At 38.9% G+C, this 15478-nt stretch overlaps 1 protein-coding gene and 1 pseudogene across 6 annotated transcripts in view; one reads left to right on the forward strand and one right to left on the reverse strand.

Annotated features, from left to right (window-relative positions):
- RAPGEF2 (Rap guanine nucleotide exchange factor 2) overlaps positions 1–15265 on the forward strand; it is a 215562-nt gene extending 200297 nt beyond the window's left edge. For 2 of the 6 annotated variants that reach the window (XM_054576099.1, XM_054576100.1), the window contains 11 exons: positions 865–1076; positions 1431–1554; positions 2199–2222; positions 3231–3454; positions 4967–5173; positions 6390–6542; positions 7293–7415; positions 8658–8883; positions 9686–10245; positions 12020–12325; positions 13251–15264. In XM_054576099.1, coding sequence (XP_054432074.1) covers positions 865–1076; positions 1431–1554; positions 2199–2222; positions 3231–3454; positions 4967–5173; positions 6390–6542; positions 7293–7415; positions 8658–8883; positions 9686–10245; positions 12020–12325; positions 13251–13276 — 2185 coding nt within the window. In that variant the 3' untranslated portion in view covers positions 13277–15264. Of the gene's footprint in view, positions 1–864; positions 1077–1430; positions 1555–2198; positions 2223–3230; positions 3455–4966; positions 5174–6389; positions 6543–7292; positions 7416–8657; positions 8884–9685; positions 10246–12019; positions 12326–13250 lie in introns of all 6 variants that reach the window. The other 4 variants (XM_054576103.1, XM_054576104.1, XM_054576102.1 and 1 more) reach the window with 3 other exon arrangements.
- On the reverse strand, positions 5794–6094 carry LOC129072485 (small nuclear ribonucleoprotein G-like; annotated as a pseudogene).
- Positions 15266–15478: the final 213 nt, after the last annotated feature.

Here is a 15478-nt window from a genome sequence, read left to right on the forward strand (position 1 = left end):
TCCCAAGTGACTAAGAGGCAGGGAGCCTGTGCAGCATGTCACACTGGACAAAGGGATGAGTCACCTTCCAAAGGGACAGAGCAGGAAGGCATGAAATTTTATTATGCTGCTAGAACAGCATTCAATTTAAAACTTACAAATTGTTTACTTCTGGGATTTTCCATTGAATATTTTTGGGCTGGAGTTAACCACAGGTAACTGACACTGTGGAGAGCAACACTATGGATAAGGGGGCGACTACTATAATGTATGTGGAGTTCCGTCAGCCAGAGCAGTGAAGATGCCCAGTAAATGTTAATCCCGCCCCCCATGAGATGCCTACATTCAATGCCTAGATTGAAGCTGGAAGAAAACACAAGCTGAAACAATTAGCCATATTGATGTTGATGGCGATCGTTAAATTAGTCATTTTTGTTGTCTAGGAGTTTGATCATATTCTCATTACTGGTAAGGCTTTTGTTTTATTTTATTACTACAGGATATTTGGCCAGTCGGTATATGCCAAGCACTGTGTTATGTATGGAGACAAATCAAAGATTCAAAATTCTGCCCTCATGATACTTTCATTCTCATGGTTTTGCTCATAATAAACAGAGCAGGAGGGTATAAAGGGAAGAAGAGTAAAACTAAAAACCCCTTGATACTGACCCTACTTCCTGCTTCCATCTTCCATTCTTATTACCTAGAATTATTATTTCTTATGAATCTTTCTGTAAACTATTATATATAAATAGCATTCACACAAAGGTGCTATGTGTAACTAAATCCACAATGTACTGTTTTGCTTACTTCTTTTCATAAGGATGTGCCATTTAATTTTATATCACTTTCCCCTTTTTTTTTTTTTTTTCCCCTTTCTCTCAGTGGCCTAAACCTGGCACCAGTAGCAAGATTGCGAACCACCTGGGAAAAACTTCCCAATAAATATGAAAAACTATTTCAAGATCTTCAAGACCTGTTTGATCCTTCCAGAAACATGGCAAAATATCGCAATGTCCTCAATAGTCAAAACCTACAGCCTCCCATAATCCCTTTGTTCCCAGTTATCAAGAAGGATCTCACATTTCTTCATGAAGGTAAAATACAGAGTAGAGGATTTCTGCCTTCACTTGTGTAAGCATCGCATACATGCCAGAGATTAAGAACTACAAATTGGTAGTTATAAAATAGTCATGGGGATATACAGTACAGCATAAGGAATGTAGTTAATAATATTGTAATAACTAGGTATGGTGTCAGGTAGACACTAAAATTACGGGGGGGGGGGGTTCACTTCATAAATTTATAGTTGTCTAACCTCCATGTACATGTGAAACCAACATAAAGTGATATTGAATGCCAACTGTAATTGAAAAATAAAATTTAAAAATGTAATTCAAAGAAAAGAATAAGTGCCTTGTGATTCTCTTTTTCTTCTTTGCTCATTATAGGAAATGACTCAAAAGTCGATGGGCTGGTCAATTTTGAGAAGCTAAGGATGATTGCAAAAGAAATTCGTCATGTTGGCCGAATGGCTTCGGTTAACATGGACCCTGCCCTCATGTTCAGGACTCGGTGAGTGTGTCATCTTCAGTGGTGCATGTGGGATTAGAGAAGGTTGAGTTTAGAGCTTCTTAATAAATGATTCCTCATTTATCAAATATTATTGGAATATTTTGTCTATAGCTTGGCAGAAATTCTGTTAGGTCATGTGAAGAATCTCCATTGACCTCTAATGTGGAATAAATGTTTATTCTGTATCAAGAGCACTTTTGATTATCAGGATAAACAGTTTGTCCTTCAAACATTTTTCATTTGACATGAGGCGCAGCTATCTGTTCCTTATTTTTCAGAACAATCACTTGCAGAGCTAAAACTCATAATTGGTAGTATGAACTAAAATACGTAAATAACCTGAAGAATATTATTTCAGTATGCACACCATGGATTTAGCTGTCAGTGTAGTGAAAAACGATGAAGTCATTGAAGGAAAGAACTGGAGTCAGTCTCCTTTTAAAACAAAAGACTTAACTACGTTTGCCTTTTGAACCACATAAATATTTCTGGTAAAGTTGTGTGTGTGAGGTGATTATGCAGTTTAATGTTTGTGGGCTTCTTGTACTGCTTATTCAGAAGTCTAGTCCTTTCTTTCTGAGCTTGTGATCTTTCTGTCTCTCTTTCTACACCCATGCTTCAATCTCCATGGCTCTCACTTACAGGAAGAAGAAATGGAGGAGTCTGGGGTAAGTGGTGGAGACCTTGCATACCCACACACAGTTCTTATTCTGCTCATTGCATTGCTTTCTTACCTGCTGTATTTTCTGACGCTTTGCATTTTTGCATTTTTTTCTTAACCCTCTTGCTCTAGCAAAATTTCAGTTGGCAAACTGATTTCATGTTTAATCTGTTGGGGCTTTTGCTTTTGAGATCATGATCCATGAGAGCTGTGAAATGATTGACGATGGTTCCAGGGAACTGTAGGTCAGACGTACTTCTGGGCTTTCAGAAAGAGTTTAACGTAGCTTCTGCGTTTTGAAATGGGAAAATCTTTAAGTGGGGCGAGGGGAGGAAGGATGTGCAATTTAAATACCATTGCACAGATATTTGAGAAGTAAATATATGTAATATAAAAGTTGCCCCTAGGTGTTAAAACTAAAATTTTTTACAGCTCAACTAACTACTGTTTTCATTCTATAAACCAATTCTTTTGAAAAATAATTCTTAACAATTCATGTGCTAGTTTCTCTACACATATGTTTACATTTGCATGACCATCTCATTAACAGTTTGACCATATTACTTTAGAAACTCACTACATTTAACCCAAAGAATAAGAAAACACTTGCAAACATTTAGCTAATTTTTTTACTCTACGTAGAACATCCTCTTTAGGAGAAGTAAATTTAATGTAAATCCTCATTGTAACTGTATTATTGCATGAGCTTTTGTATGTAATTATTATTATTTGCTGGCTTCTCTGAGAGGACTGCCTCGAATGCTCTAGATGTAAAAAGCAGAATTTCCTAGTTGGAGCAGGACAGGCACCAAGCATATATGTATGCAGACATCTTTTTTAACTTAAAAATTTTTTAGTTCGTATTATTCTATACTCCTTTGTAATAGTTTACTTACTAGAATGAAGCATGTGACCTTTAGAACATAGAGTGATTATCTAAGTCTTTGCACGCTTCAAAGAGTTTAAAGTAATCCCACGCTAGAGTGAGCTGCATATCTACCTTTTCGTCTTCCAGGTCCCTCAGCCAGGGTAGTACAAACGCAACAGTGCTAGACGTTGCTCAGACAGGTGGTCACAAAAAGCGGGTACGTCGTAGTTCCTTTCTCAATGCCAAAAAACTTTACGAAGATGCCCAAATGGCTCGAAAAGTGAAGCAGTACCTGTCCAATTTGGAGCTAGAAATGGATGAGGAGAGTCTTCAGACATTATCCCTGCAGTGCGAGCCGGCAACCAACACATGTGAGTGTTAATTCTTCAAGTGGCTGTGAAATCTGGCTGGCAGAATGTGAGTTTGTTTCCTGTGCCGTGGTACGGGCAGTGGCAAAAATAGGGCCTGATGCAGTCGGGGAAATCGTGTCCTGAGACACCTTGAATGATGCTGTTGAATACCATTCAGCATTGTCCTAGGCTAGGACTCATGTCCAACTGGGTTAGTGTGAAGAGAATGACACCGCAGGCTTATTTAGGGTGACTCTTGGTTTCATTCCAACATAGCCAGTGTGCAGGCAAGGGACGCATGGGTGGATGTGTCTCCCGTTTGCAATCTGTGTTTTCTCGCACAGATAATTCCAAAATGATGGGCAACCTGCGAGGGGTGCAGGGCCCGCCAGGTCAGAGCAGGACAGAACTAGGTGTACTGGCTGCCCTTCCCCCTCTCAGCCCAGACAACACCCAGCATTAAGGTCTGCTACCAAGTAAAGCGCTAATTCTGCTAATTCTGCTGCGCGGTGAACCACAACTCATCCTAATGTGAGGCGTCCCAGCCTTTAAAAATCTGGCCAGGCTAAAAATGGAGGGAGCTTTCTCTTTATCGGCATCTCTGTTTGTGACAGAGGCATCTCCCATTTAGGGCATGGCTGGGTCTTTTATGGGCAGGTTTGAAGTACCTTCTGTAAAATGTGTGTTATGTAGGTGACTTGAGAAAATTCAGATTATTAGGTTTACACAAGGCACTATAGAAGCTCTGTGTCATGATGAAGAGCTTGTTCTCTGAGGTCAGATTGGTCTGAGTTCACATCCTGTTTGTTCCTCATCGTAGCAAGATCACCTTATACAAGTTACTTAACGCCCTAATTCTTAGCTTCTTTATGTGTAAATACTCTTAGCTGCTTAATGTGTAAATTGCAAGAAGTATGTATACATATGTCATTGAGTGGTTCTTACTATTAACATATAATACATACAGCATTTAATTGCCCTATTAAATTAGTTGCTTTCTATCTTCCATGGAATTATACTCAGTATAATCCTCAAGCAGTATTGGCTGTTATTTGCTAACATAATTCTACCCCACAGAAGAATTTGATAGTAAAGAGATTATAGTTAATACCATTTATTAAAAACTAAGTTTATATATACAAGCACTTTTAGATACCATTTTAGAAAAATAATTCCTTCAGTTGTCTTGTAGATTTTGATATAGTTGTGTTTTTTATAGACACACACATGTTGAACTATCCATATTTTTATGTTTTTATTTTAATGTGGCCTTTAATAGTATAATCATCTTTTGAGACAGCTAGGTTCATAAGGTAAATATCTTTGCCCTGTCATGCCTTTCATATTTTCTGTAACTAGGGTTCTCCCCCATCCCCCCATTTCTGTCCTGTATGTAGGTAGGCAACAGGAAAAAGAGATACACATTTTAGTGTTCTACCTGCAGCAAATGCTCATGCAGGTCTAAAATTATCTTGTATGTAGCTACTAACATCTTAAATTTCTTGTTCTATTTTCAAACCAAACAATTATCAGTGCCTAAGAATCCGGGTGACAAAAAGCCTGTCAAAACTGAGACCTCCCCAGTGGCTCCGAGAGCAGGGTCACAACAGAAAGCACAAGCCCAGCCGCAGCCCCCACAGCCGCAGCCAGCACACAAAGTCAGCCAAGGACTGCAGGTCCCTGCTGTGTCCCTCTACCCATCACGAAAGAAGGTGCCCGTGAAGGACCTCCCGCCCTTCGGTAGGTGCTTAAGCTCATGTCTTCTTTGGGTGCTGTTCACTGCCATTTTTTTCAGATTAGGGAATGTTACTTGTCTTAGATAACTTTGTCTAGTATTCTTGAGTCTCCCCTCAATGAATATTACCTGTTAATAAAGCATTCATGTTTAGGAAGTTAAACTTGACTTTTGTCAGTGAAAAGTTTGTAGAGTTTCTCGTTTAACTGTGCTCATCTGTCATCCTGGGGAATGGGGGCATGAATGGGGAAAGTATGCTTTTACTAATGTAATTTTTATTGAGTACAGAAGTTGCTTTGTCCATATACATTATTCAGACTAGTTTTGTTGTATTGTATGATCGATGAATTACTGGAATTTAGGCAGAATATTTTCGAGTGAAAGATTTGTCTGGAGGTGACTTATAATTCATTGAATCCCTAATTCTGTAACTTGGGTGGAAAATACAGTTAATTCCTGAATGTTAAGGAGCCAAGTTGTGCTTCCTTATTTTTCACTTAAAGGTAATATATCTACTAGTGTAATCCCTTTATGTAAATGGTGTGACAAAAAAAATATTTTCATCAGTACAGAAGTTTATTTAACAAAAGTTTCATGTGAAAATGTGCATGGCCTGATTTTTATGTCATAGTAAAACAGGCACCACGGGAAGGGGACGTGTGGAAGCAAGGGTTTCCCAGGGGGACACGGCCGTTCCTGATACTTGCTCCAAGGCTTCCAGCACAATGATACCATTTCCTTATATTACCACCACTCCAGTGTTGTCCTGTTGACCCGCCGGTTGCCATCTCCACACATTTAGCTATCACAAGGTTCAAAAGGCATCAGCTCTCTGTAATAGTCCTTGAACATGTCTGTCCTCATTGAATTTTGATAACTTCTCGTCCATAGATTTTTTTTAACTCGGGACAATGAGTTTTACTCGTGTCTACCCAGCGAGCTCAAAAATATCTCCAAACCACCAAAATTATTTTTCATAAAAGATACTGGTTCCTTTTATATATAAATGAAAGGAAACGATGTTAATAAAAGGAAAAAAAATTAAAGAACTTGTAGGAAAGAGTTTGCTTAAATAAAAATAGAGTATTGGTAACTAAGAGAGTTCTTGCCTGATTACAACCTGTCTTTATGAGTTGAGCAAGAGTCAGCAATGTCTCAGTTGTAGAGTCTGGGGAAGATTGAGAAAAGAATACCTTTAAAATTATTTTCTTTCTTTTACAGGCATAAACTCTCCACAAGCTTTAAAGAAGATTCTTTCTTTGTCTGAAGAAGGAAGTCTGGAGCGGCATAAAAAGCAAGCAGAAGATACGATATCAAATGCGTCTTCACAGCTTTCTTCTCCTCCCACTTCTCCACAAAGTTCTCCAAGGAAAGGTAGATTAAATTACATACCGTTTCCTTTATAGCAATCTATACATTTCAACTATAATAAATTCCAGGGTTATACGTTAGATCATTTTTTTATATTACAGAGTCATTTAAAGGGATCTAATATATAACAACCAATGTATTTTTTTCCTTCTCAGTTTATAAATTTGGAAAAATGTGGGTATTTTTAATCTTATAGGAAGTAGTATTAAATTTATAACTACATAAAGCCTTCAAGAACTACATTTAAATTTTTTATTAATTGTAAGTGTGGAAATAGTTCTTAATACCAAAAGTTGTTCTAACTAAATATGATTATACAACATTAATTACAGAATAGAGAGCTTTAAAAACAAGAAAAACTAATATCTTCCTGATTTATTTTTTCATTGTATTAACACGGGTCTTGATTACCGTCTTCCTTGCTACTTCTTTTTAGTTTTGGAAAGATTAAATTTTAGGCAGTCAAACTCTCCTCCTTATGTTGATTGCTTTCTTACATTAGAATAATAAATCCACCACGTAACCTTCTGGGTTACTTTCTTCTACCCTTTGATTGCACGGGAATAAACTAGTAATGGCTGGCACAATTTTCCCTAGAGAGAAGCCAAAAAGATAAACACATTGTGAGATTTACTGAATCAACAAAGCTCTTGTGCTTTAATTTTCAGACATCTGTGCATTTTGTGTGGGTATCAGCCTCTTCTGTTCTTGTTGAACAGATACATCTAAATTCTTTTCTCATCCTATTGTTAGGTGGCAGTGGCAATCAGCTGAGATCTTTTGGCTCCGGGCAGTTGGACTTAACCAGTTCCTCCTCTTCTCTTGGAAGTGAGAACAGTAACAAGAATAACAATGCACCACGGACCTATGGGATAGGTGGGGTTTATAGAACCAAACACGGGGTGGGAAAGAGAGGAATCATCTCATTAGTTAAGGAAAATGGGAGAATTCCTCTAAAAGTGGAGTGCTCCATCCGAATGGCTATTATGTAGAGATGGTTTTTGAGCAGATGGTTCAAGGAAAGTTTTAAATCTTGTCTGTCAGAGCTCATAGTGTGATCTATAAAAAGATATTTCATAGATGAACACATTAAATCTTATCAAGACCTGTGCAACCTTTAAAAAATAAATCAGGAATTAACAAGTTTCTAAAAGGATGTGAACATACTATTTAGAAAATAAATTAATAATATTTAAGTGCTCTAGATTTAACTTCTTTATTAGGTAAGTGGCATTGGCAAATTACATTACGTACATATAATCAGGTAAAATCAGCATTTTAAATCACATGGCATCCTTAGTAATATAAAAAAAATGAGTAGTAAGAAAAAAATTTAGATTTTTTTTTCATTAAAAATATCAAGATAAGCCTCTTCTTTTATGACTTCTAAATTTATTTTTATTAACAAAGGGGAGTTAAGGGTTCTTTGGGTCAAAAAATAGACATCTGTTAAGACGTTTTAAAGTGATGGTCTAGGGAGAAAATGGAGATTTTGTACATGACAGCCTTCAAAACAACTGGCTGTTACGCAGTTTTTCCTGTATATTATTAATGATGAAAAACCACGATAGAAATTTAAAGGGTTTTTTTTCATGTTTTATTTCTTATTCCTTTATGTCCACTTAAAATTATAAATATAATACATATTTCCAGTAGAATTATTCTATGCCATAAAGTTCTAAACACTGGAAAGAAGATTACTGACTTTGCATTTTGCAAAAATATACTTAAAAATCTGATCATAATTACTCTTCATAGTTTTTGGTGGGTTTTTTGTTTTTTGTTTTTTTTTTTTTTGGTATAGAGTAATAATAGTCTAATTTGTATTTAAGGGAGTTGAGAATAGTCTAGACATGCCATGATTTTTGCATCATTTTCTGGCTCATGTATCAGTAGTTTTCTTTTCCTCTTTAAACTTTCGTTAAGGAAGTTAAGCTTCACTTGAATATAAATTTACTTTATCTCAGTCACCTGCTCTCCACAAGTAAAATGCATTTTTCCTCACTTCAGTGATGATATCTTTGGCCTATATTTGGTTTTTGCTTCTATTTGGGGAGATGTCAGTTTCATGTTGTAAACCTACAGCGTCTGATTAATATGGTTGTATTTCCCATGCAGGCTATACTTTGGCTCCCAGTGGTACTGTGGATAATTTTTCAGATTCTGGTCACAGTGAAATTTCTTCACGATCCAGTATTGTCAGCAATTCTTCCTTTGACTCGGTGCCGGCCTCGCTGCACGACGAGAGGCGGCAGAGGCATTCTGTCAGCATCGTGGAAACCAACCTAGGCGTGGGCAGGATGGAGAGGCGGCCCGTGATCGAGCCGGATCAGTACAGCCTAGGGTAGGTGGCTTTTCTTGAGTGTTATTTTACATCCTTCCTTCCACCTTTTAATAACGAGCCCTTTTTGCCTAAAACAAAATGAAATACTTACATTTATTTTACATAATGCCCAAGAATTTTTCTCCCGTCCCAGTTACTAATTTTCACCATACCTGGATTGGTTTTTTTTTTTTTAGGACCTAATTTATTTATTTTTAGAGAGAGGGAAAGGGAGGGAGAAATAGAGAGAAACATCAATGTATGAGAGAAACATTAATTGGTTGCCTCTCACCTCTCTGCAGTTTGGGGACCCAGTCCAATCCAGGCATGTGCCCTGACTGGGAATTGAACTGGCAACATTTTGGTTTGTAAGATGACGCTCAGCCTGCTGAGCCACATCAGTAAGGGCCACAATATCTGCATTATTAAGTACTGTGCTATTTTTGTTGGGCTTTTAGAGTTAGGTTTATTCTTATTAGAACGCAGTTGTTCTGTGCTGGAGGCAGAGGGTGACTTCAGAATGTATCTCAGTTCTTTTGCATGAGCTGTCTTCTTGAAATAATCAGGTTATATTGAACCTTTTAAGGAAACTGCTTCTTTTTTTATAAGCCAGTAATTTTTCTTTTCTCACTGTATTAATTTTATGGTGATGACCAGGTTGGAAAATTGGACATAGAGCTGGCCACTGTAATGCAATTCAGTGTGGCTTTCATCCTCTCCCTGGGATGAAAGAAAGCCACCTTTCTAGGAAAAAGTATTTTGGTTGTGTCATAGGTGTATTCGTTAAAAAACCCTCTGTTTTTTGTTTCTTTGAACCACTTAGGTCCTATGCGCCAATGTCTGAGAGTCGGGGCTTATATGCTACAGCGACAGTGATTTCTTCTCCAAGCACAGAGGAGCTTTCCCAAGACCAAGGGGATCGTGCTTCCCTTGATGCTGCGGACAGTGGCCGTGGGAGCTGGACCTCGTGCTCAAGCGGCTCCCACGATAACATACAGACCATCCAGCACCAGAGGAGCTGGGAAACACTTCCATTTGGGCACACTCACTTTGATTATTCAGGGGATCCTGCAACTGCATGGGCCTCAAGCAGCCATATGGACCAATTTATGTTTTCCGATCACAGCACAAAGTATAACAGGCAAAATCAAAGTAGAGAGAGCCTCGAACAAGCCCAATCCCGGGCAAGCTGGGCCTCTTCCACAGGCTACTGGGGGGAAGACTCAGAAGGTGACACAGGCACAATAAAGCGAAGGGGTGGCAAAGATGTTTCTATTGAAGCGGAAAGCAGCAGCATGCCCTCTGTGACCACAGAAGAAACCAAGCCTGTCCCCATGCCTGCCCACATAGCTGTGACATCAACTACTGCAAAGGGACTTATTGGTAAGCTTATTGGAGAGCTTGTCATGTCTGGCTGTAATCTGACTTATTTCAAAAGTTAAATTATGTTTTGTGGTTCTTTTCCTCATTTTGCCCACCACTATATAGGGCCTGAAACGAATAGTGGTTAAGAGCCTGGGTTCCGTGGTCAGGGACAGGTAAATACTTTCCAGCACAGTGTACATGCACTACTTCTTTGCCAACAGAATCAGTAGGCTGTCATTATGGTTATTTTCTGGTCTCTCATTGATCTTTTTTAACTGAAAATTGTCAGGAAGGATGGCCATTCTCTGTAGAGGAAGAGTTTTTGTTTAATTGAAGCTTTTAAATATTTTATTCTATTTTGTTTCCTTGAATTGTACTTAGAACTTTATACCTTCATATTTAAACATTTTCTATTGATTTTTGATCTGCAGACACATTGTTTCTGTGCTAAACAAATTCTCTCCGTACACTGTGGAACAAAGGAGAGGGTGCAGAGAGATAACATGATGAGTAAGAGCTCAGAAGTCAGGCAGATTGGGGTTGGAATCACTGTTTTGCTACTTTTCTAGCTTTGTCGCATTGAGCAACGCACTGAGCTATGTCTGTTTCCTCATCTGTAAAATGAGTTTAGCAATTTCTCCTAATACAGTTGGTGTGAGGATTAAAGGAACTCTCTGTGAGGCACTTAGAACAGCTCCTGGATATTAACTGATAAGTGCATGAGAGATGCTATTGCTTTGCTCCTGCTGTTTCTGTTGTCAAGTGTCTCATGTTCCCTCACTCCTGTGGGGATGAATTTTCTATGACATAGTCCACGTCTGTATAACTGCAGTGTAGAAACGTTACAGAATATAGAGTGAGAAGTTCTGGGGTGTAATCATTACAGACATCACTTTTGTCAGTAGGGAAATTGTAGTTATTTTACAATGTAAATAGTCATGGGTGGGTATCAAATTTAATATCCTTTCCAGATGAATAAGGAGGTAACTGTTAATACCTATTCTTAGGTTGCAAATTTTAAAGCACTTTCATTTAACAAACTCTGCACTTCTTAATACAAAGGAAAGAAAAATGATTTTTAGTTTCTAACAGTTGAGTCTCGAAAGTTCAAGAAAATAAAACTTTGATTTTACTTGCCTTTACAGATTCATGTTCTAGGGCATGAACATGAATAAAAGAGTTTTCAGAGAAATACATACCTTATACATAGTTGTGCTTTTAAAGTTGCATCATTTTTTGGTACCACTTTTCCAAATTATTTTCATTCACTGTTTCCCAAAGCGGGGCCCAGGGCCTAAAGTAATGTGGCATTGGCTCTCTGCCTGATAAGGGAAAGTGCCAGCAAAAAGGGGCCGCCTACCTTGTCCCTGGGGCAGGGACGGAGGAAGGAACTTTAACCAGGCACTACCAACGTGATGCAGGCATAGTACCGGCTACCTTTTGTGTTTTCTCTTTGCTTAATCTTTCCAATAAACCCAAGGGTTAGATGTCAACCTTATTATGATTTTAGAGTTAAGACAAGTTTTTAAGTAGTTCTAGCGTTAAGGGGACCGAGACTGCATAGTAGCTTCTCTCACCAGTGGCTTGGCCATTGTGAATATTTGGTTTAGGTGACACCCATTCCCTTGCCTGCCGTACCCCCCACTTCTATCCCACACCACACAAAATGACATTTGCTATGATACGGTGCATGCTGTCTTAATAATTATTTTATAGGTTTTTATGAACATTGGTGGCATGAAATATTCTTCCACAACACTTTTTAATGGCTGGTGCCTTGTCTCCACTATAGCGCGAAAGGAGGGCAGGTATCGAGAGCCCCCGCCCACCCCTCCAGGCTACATCGGAATCCCCATCACTGACTTCCCAGAAGGGCATTCCCATCCAACCAGGAAACCTCCAGACTACAACGTGGCGCTGCAGAGATCTCGGATGATCGCCCGCCCCTCTGACACAGCCGGGCCGTCCCCCACACAGCAGCCACACACGCATCCCGCAGGCGGCAGGCCGGTGAACAAGCCGCAGTGGCACAAACCCAATGAGTGCGACCCGCGCCTCGCCCCCTATCAGTCTCAAGGGTTTTCCACCGAGGAGGACGGTACATAGTCATTCTTAAAACCGTAAAGTTAGATGTGTTCACGTATGCTGCCTGTGAGCTTGCCAAGGCGTTTCTGTTTTCTTAATGCCGTCGTCTGTGTGTCTTTAGCCATGTTCTACACATCTAATAGAGTTCCATGTTCAGGGTTAAAGCTTTTGACTGCTTTTGTTTGTTTGCTTGCTTGCTTCTTTGTTTGTTTTCTAAAGGGCTCAAGAAATACCAAAGATGGCAGAACTGGTCACTTGTAATAAAGTGTGTACGTGGCTGGATTTTTCTCCTGCCTGTGGTCTATGAAAAGGTTGTATTTGGACTTTTAATCAGTTCCAAATGAAAGTCTTAGAAATACACCTCTCTATAACTTTTTTTGCCTTCCTTCTGCAGTTCTGTCTCAAGCTGAAATGAGGAGGGAGGAGAACATGCCCCCCCACCCCCTTTCTTTTTTTAAGTTATGATTTTAACGTGTTTTGGTTTGCAAAAGAACCATTATCAAAAAAGCAAAACACAGTAAATGAAAATTATTTATAATCCTGCCACTTACAGATAATCACTGTTACGATTCTGTTATTTATCCTTCTCGGCTTTATGTGTGTGTATGTATTATTTAAAAAGTCACATGCCATTTTATAACTTTTGTCAATTAATTCACTGTTAATGGAATTCATTAACTTTCCAATCTATAAGTAGACAATGTATGGTTTATATTGTGTATATATTTAAATATATGGGTCATATATGCTCTATTTTAACGTTTTTGTTATTAACAATCATCACCTAGAGAAACAAGCAAGGGTTTTAAGTGAGGTATACTGAAAAGAATAGTTGGGGAATTTTTATCGAGCACATCAGTGAACATATTCCCTCTAAGCCCAAGAATGACTTACTTGCTTATCAATCTTTTTTCTTTCTGTCCTGGTTGTGTTTGCAGAAGATGAACAAGTATCTGCTGTTTGAGGCACAGGCTTTCCTGGACCCAGCGTGAGCCACCTACAAGGAGAGCACAAGAAGACGTCCCTAGCATTGGAGCCTTGGAACTCACATTCTGAGGATGGTGGACCAGTTTGCCTCCTTCCCTGCCTTAAAAGCAGCATGGGGCTCTTCTCCCCGTCTTCCTTTCCCCTTTGCATGTGAAATACTGTGAAGAAATTGCCCTGGCACTTTTCAGACTTTGTTGCTTGAAATGCACAGCGCAGCAATCTTCAAGTTCCCACTGTTGCTGCCTGCCACGTCACACAGTATCATTCCAGATTCCAAGATCATCACAACAAGATGATTCACCCTGGCTGCACTTCTCAATGTCTGGAAGGGTTTTTTAAAATCTTCCTTTTAGATTTCAATCCAGTCCTAGCACTTGGTCTCATTGGGATAATGAGAAAAGCTAGCCATTGAACTTCTCGGGGCCTTTAACCCACCAAGGAAGACCAAGAAAAACAATGAAATCCTTTGAGTACAGTGCTTGTCCACTTGTTTACAATGTCCTCCTTTTTTTTTTTTTTAAATGAGTTTAAAGATTGTGTTCAAAGAGTAAATGTTATATCCATTTAATAATTACAGTATTATTTTGAACCTTTAAGTAGGGTTGCCAGCCTGGGTTTCTGAAAAACCAAATATGCCGGACAGGGTGTGGTCACACCAAGAAGAAGGGAAGACCTGGCCCGTGACCCTGTCTTCCCGTGTCTTCAGACCTCACCCGTGAAGTGCCCTATCCTGGAGAAGTCTAACCTGTTAGCCAGTCACTTAGATACCAAGACACCCCATCCACCCCTTCCCCAGTGGGTGGGGTTCTCCTGTAAAACTGTTTGCACATCGCCAGGGGAGGGAAATAGGACTCTTGTGTCCTGTGTCTGAGCCTTATGGAGTGCAGGACAGTGTCATTTGAGGGTGTGTCCTGCTCCATTGAGATGGATGGCAACCCCCCCCCCCCACCTTTAAGTTATGTTTCTTTGATTTTTGTTAATTTAGTTTTAGGGATTTCTTTTGTTTGTTTTTAAAGAGAAATGTTTATAACTGGATAGCATTGCAGTGAAAGCAGCTTGGGATGTTGGAGCTAGTGCCAGCTGTTACTACTGCTCTTTCAAGACAGCCTCCCTTTACTGAATTGGCATTAGGGAATAAACAAGCCTTTAACGTGATCAAAGATCAGAAGATCACAAACCTGGTTAGAAATGCCAGCCTTTGCCAGGTGGGTTAGTCACCAGAGACTAACCTGGAAGTGGCTTTATGGACACACGATGGATAGACATGGCCTAAGTGTAGCAACCACCTGCTCACAGCTGCTATTAACCCTATAATGACTGAAATGACCCCTCCACTCTATTTTTGTGTTGTTTTTGCACAGACTCCGGAAAAGTGAAGGCTGCCAATCCGAGTAGTACTCAAATGTGAGGAACTGCTGGTCTTGGATTTTTTTTCCATTAAATTCAGCTGATCATATTGATCAGTAGATAAACGTAAATAGCTTCAAATTTTAAAAAGTCGAATTGCAGTGTTTTTTCACTGTATCAAACAATGTCAGTGCTTTATTTAATAATTCTCTTCTGTATCATGGCATTTGTCTACTTGCTTATATATTACATTGTCAATTAAGCATTTGTAATTTTACATGTAATATGCATTATTTGCCAGTTTTATTATATAGGCTATGGACCTCATGTGCATATAGAAATACAGAAATCTAGCTCTACCACAAGTTGCACAAATGTTATCTAAGCATTAAGTAATTGTAGAACCTAGGACTGCTAATCTCAGTTCGCTCTGTGATGTCAAGTGCAGAATGTACAATTAACTGGTGATTTCCTCATACTTTTGATACTACTTGTACCTGTATGTCTTTTAGAAAGACATTGGTGGAGTCTGTATCCCTTTTGTATTTTTAATACAATAATTGTACATATTGGTTATATTTTTGTTGAAGATGGTAGAAATGTACTATGTTTATGCTTCTACATCCAGTTTGTATAAGCTGGAAAATAAATAAATATAACATAAAGCCTTGTCTATATTCTTAATGAATCGTGCATGCTTTTTATTATCGAAGTGTAATAAAGTCTTTGGGTCTCACAGCAGGGGCAAACCCTTGGGAGGCTGAGAAGACCTGGCCTATTTCGCTCCATAACTGCCCAATAGCCTATTCTTTTAGGTAGCTTTCTGTTGATT

This window comes from Pteronotus mesoamericanus, unplaced genomic scaffold (genome assembly GCF_021234165.1).
Source record: "Pteronotus mesoamericanus isolate MK-2021 breed Mesoamerican mustached bat unplaced genomic scaffold, CSHL_Meso_final contig_32, whole genome shotgun sequence".
Taxonomy (NCBI): domain Eukaryota; kingdom Metazoa; phylum Chordata; class Mammalia; order Chiroptera; family Mormoopidae; genus Pteronotus; species Pteronotus mesoamericanus.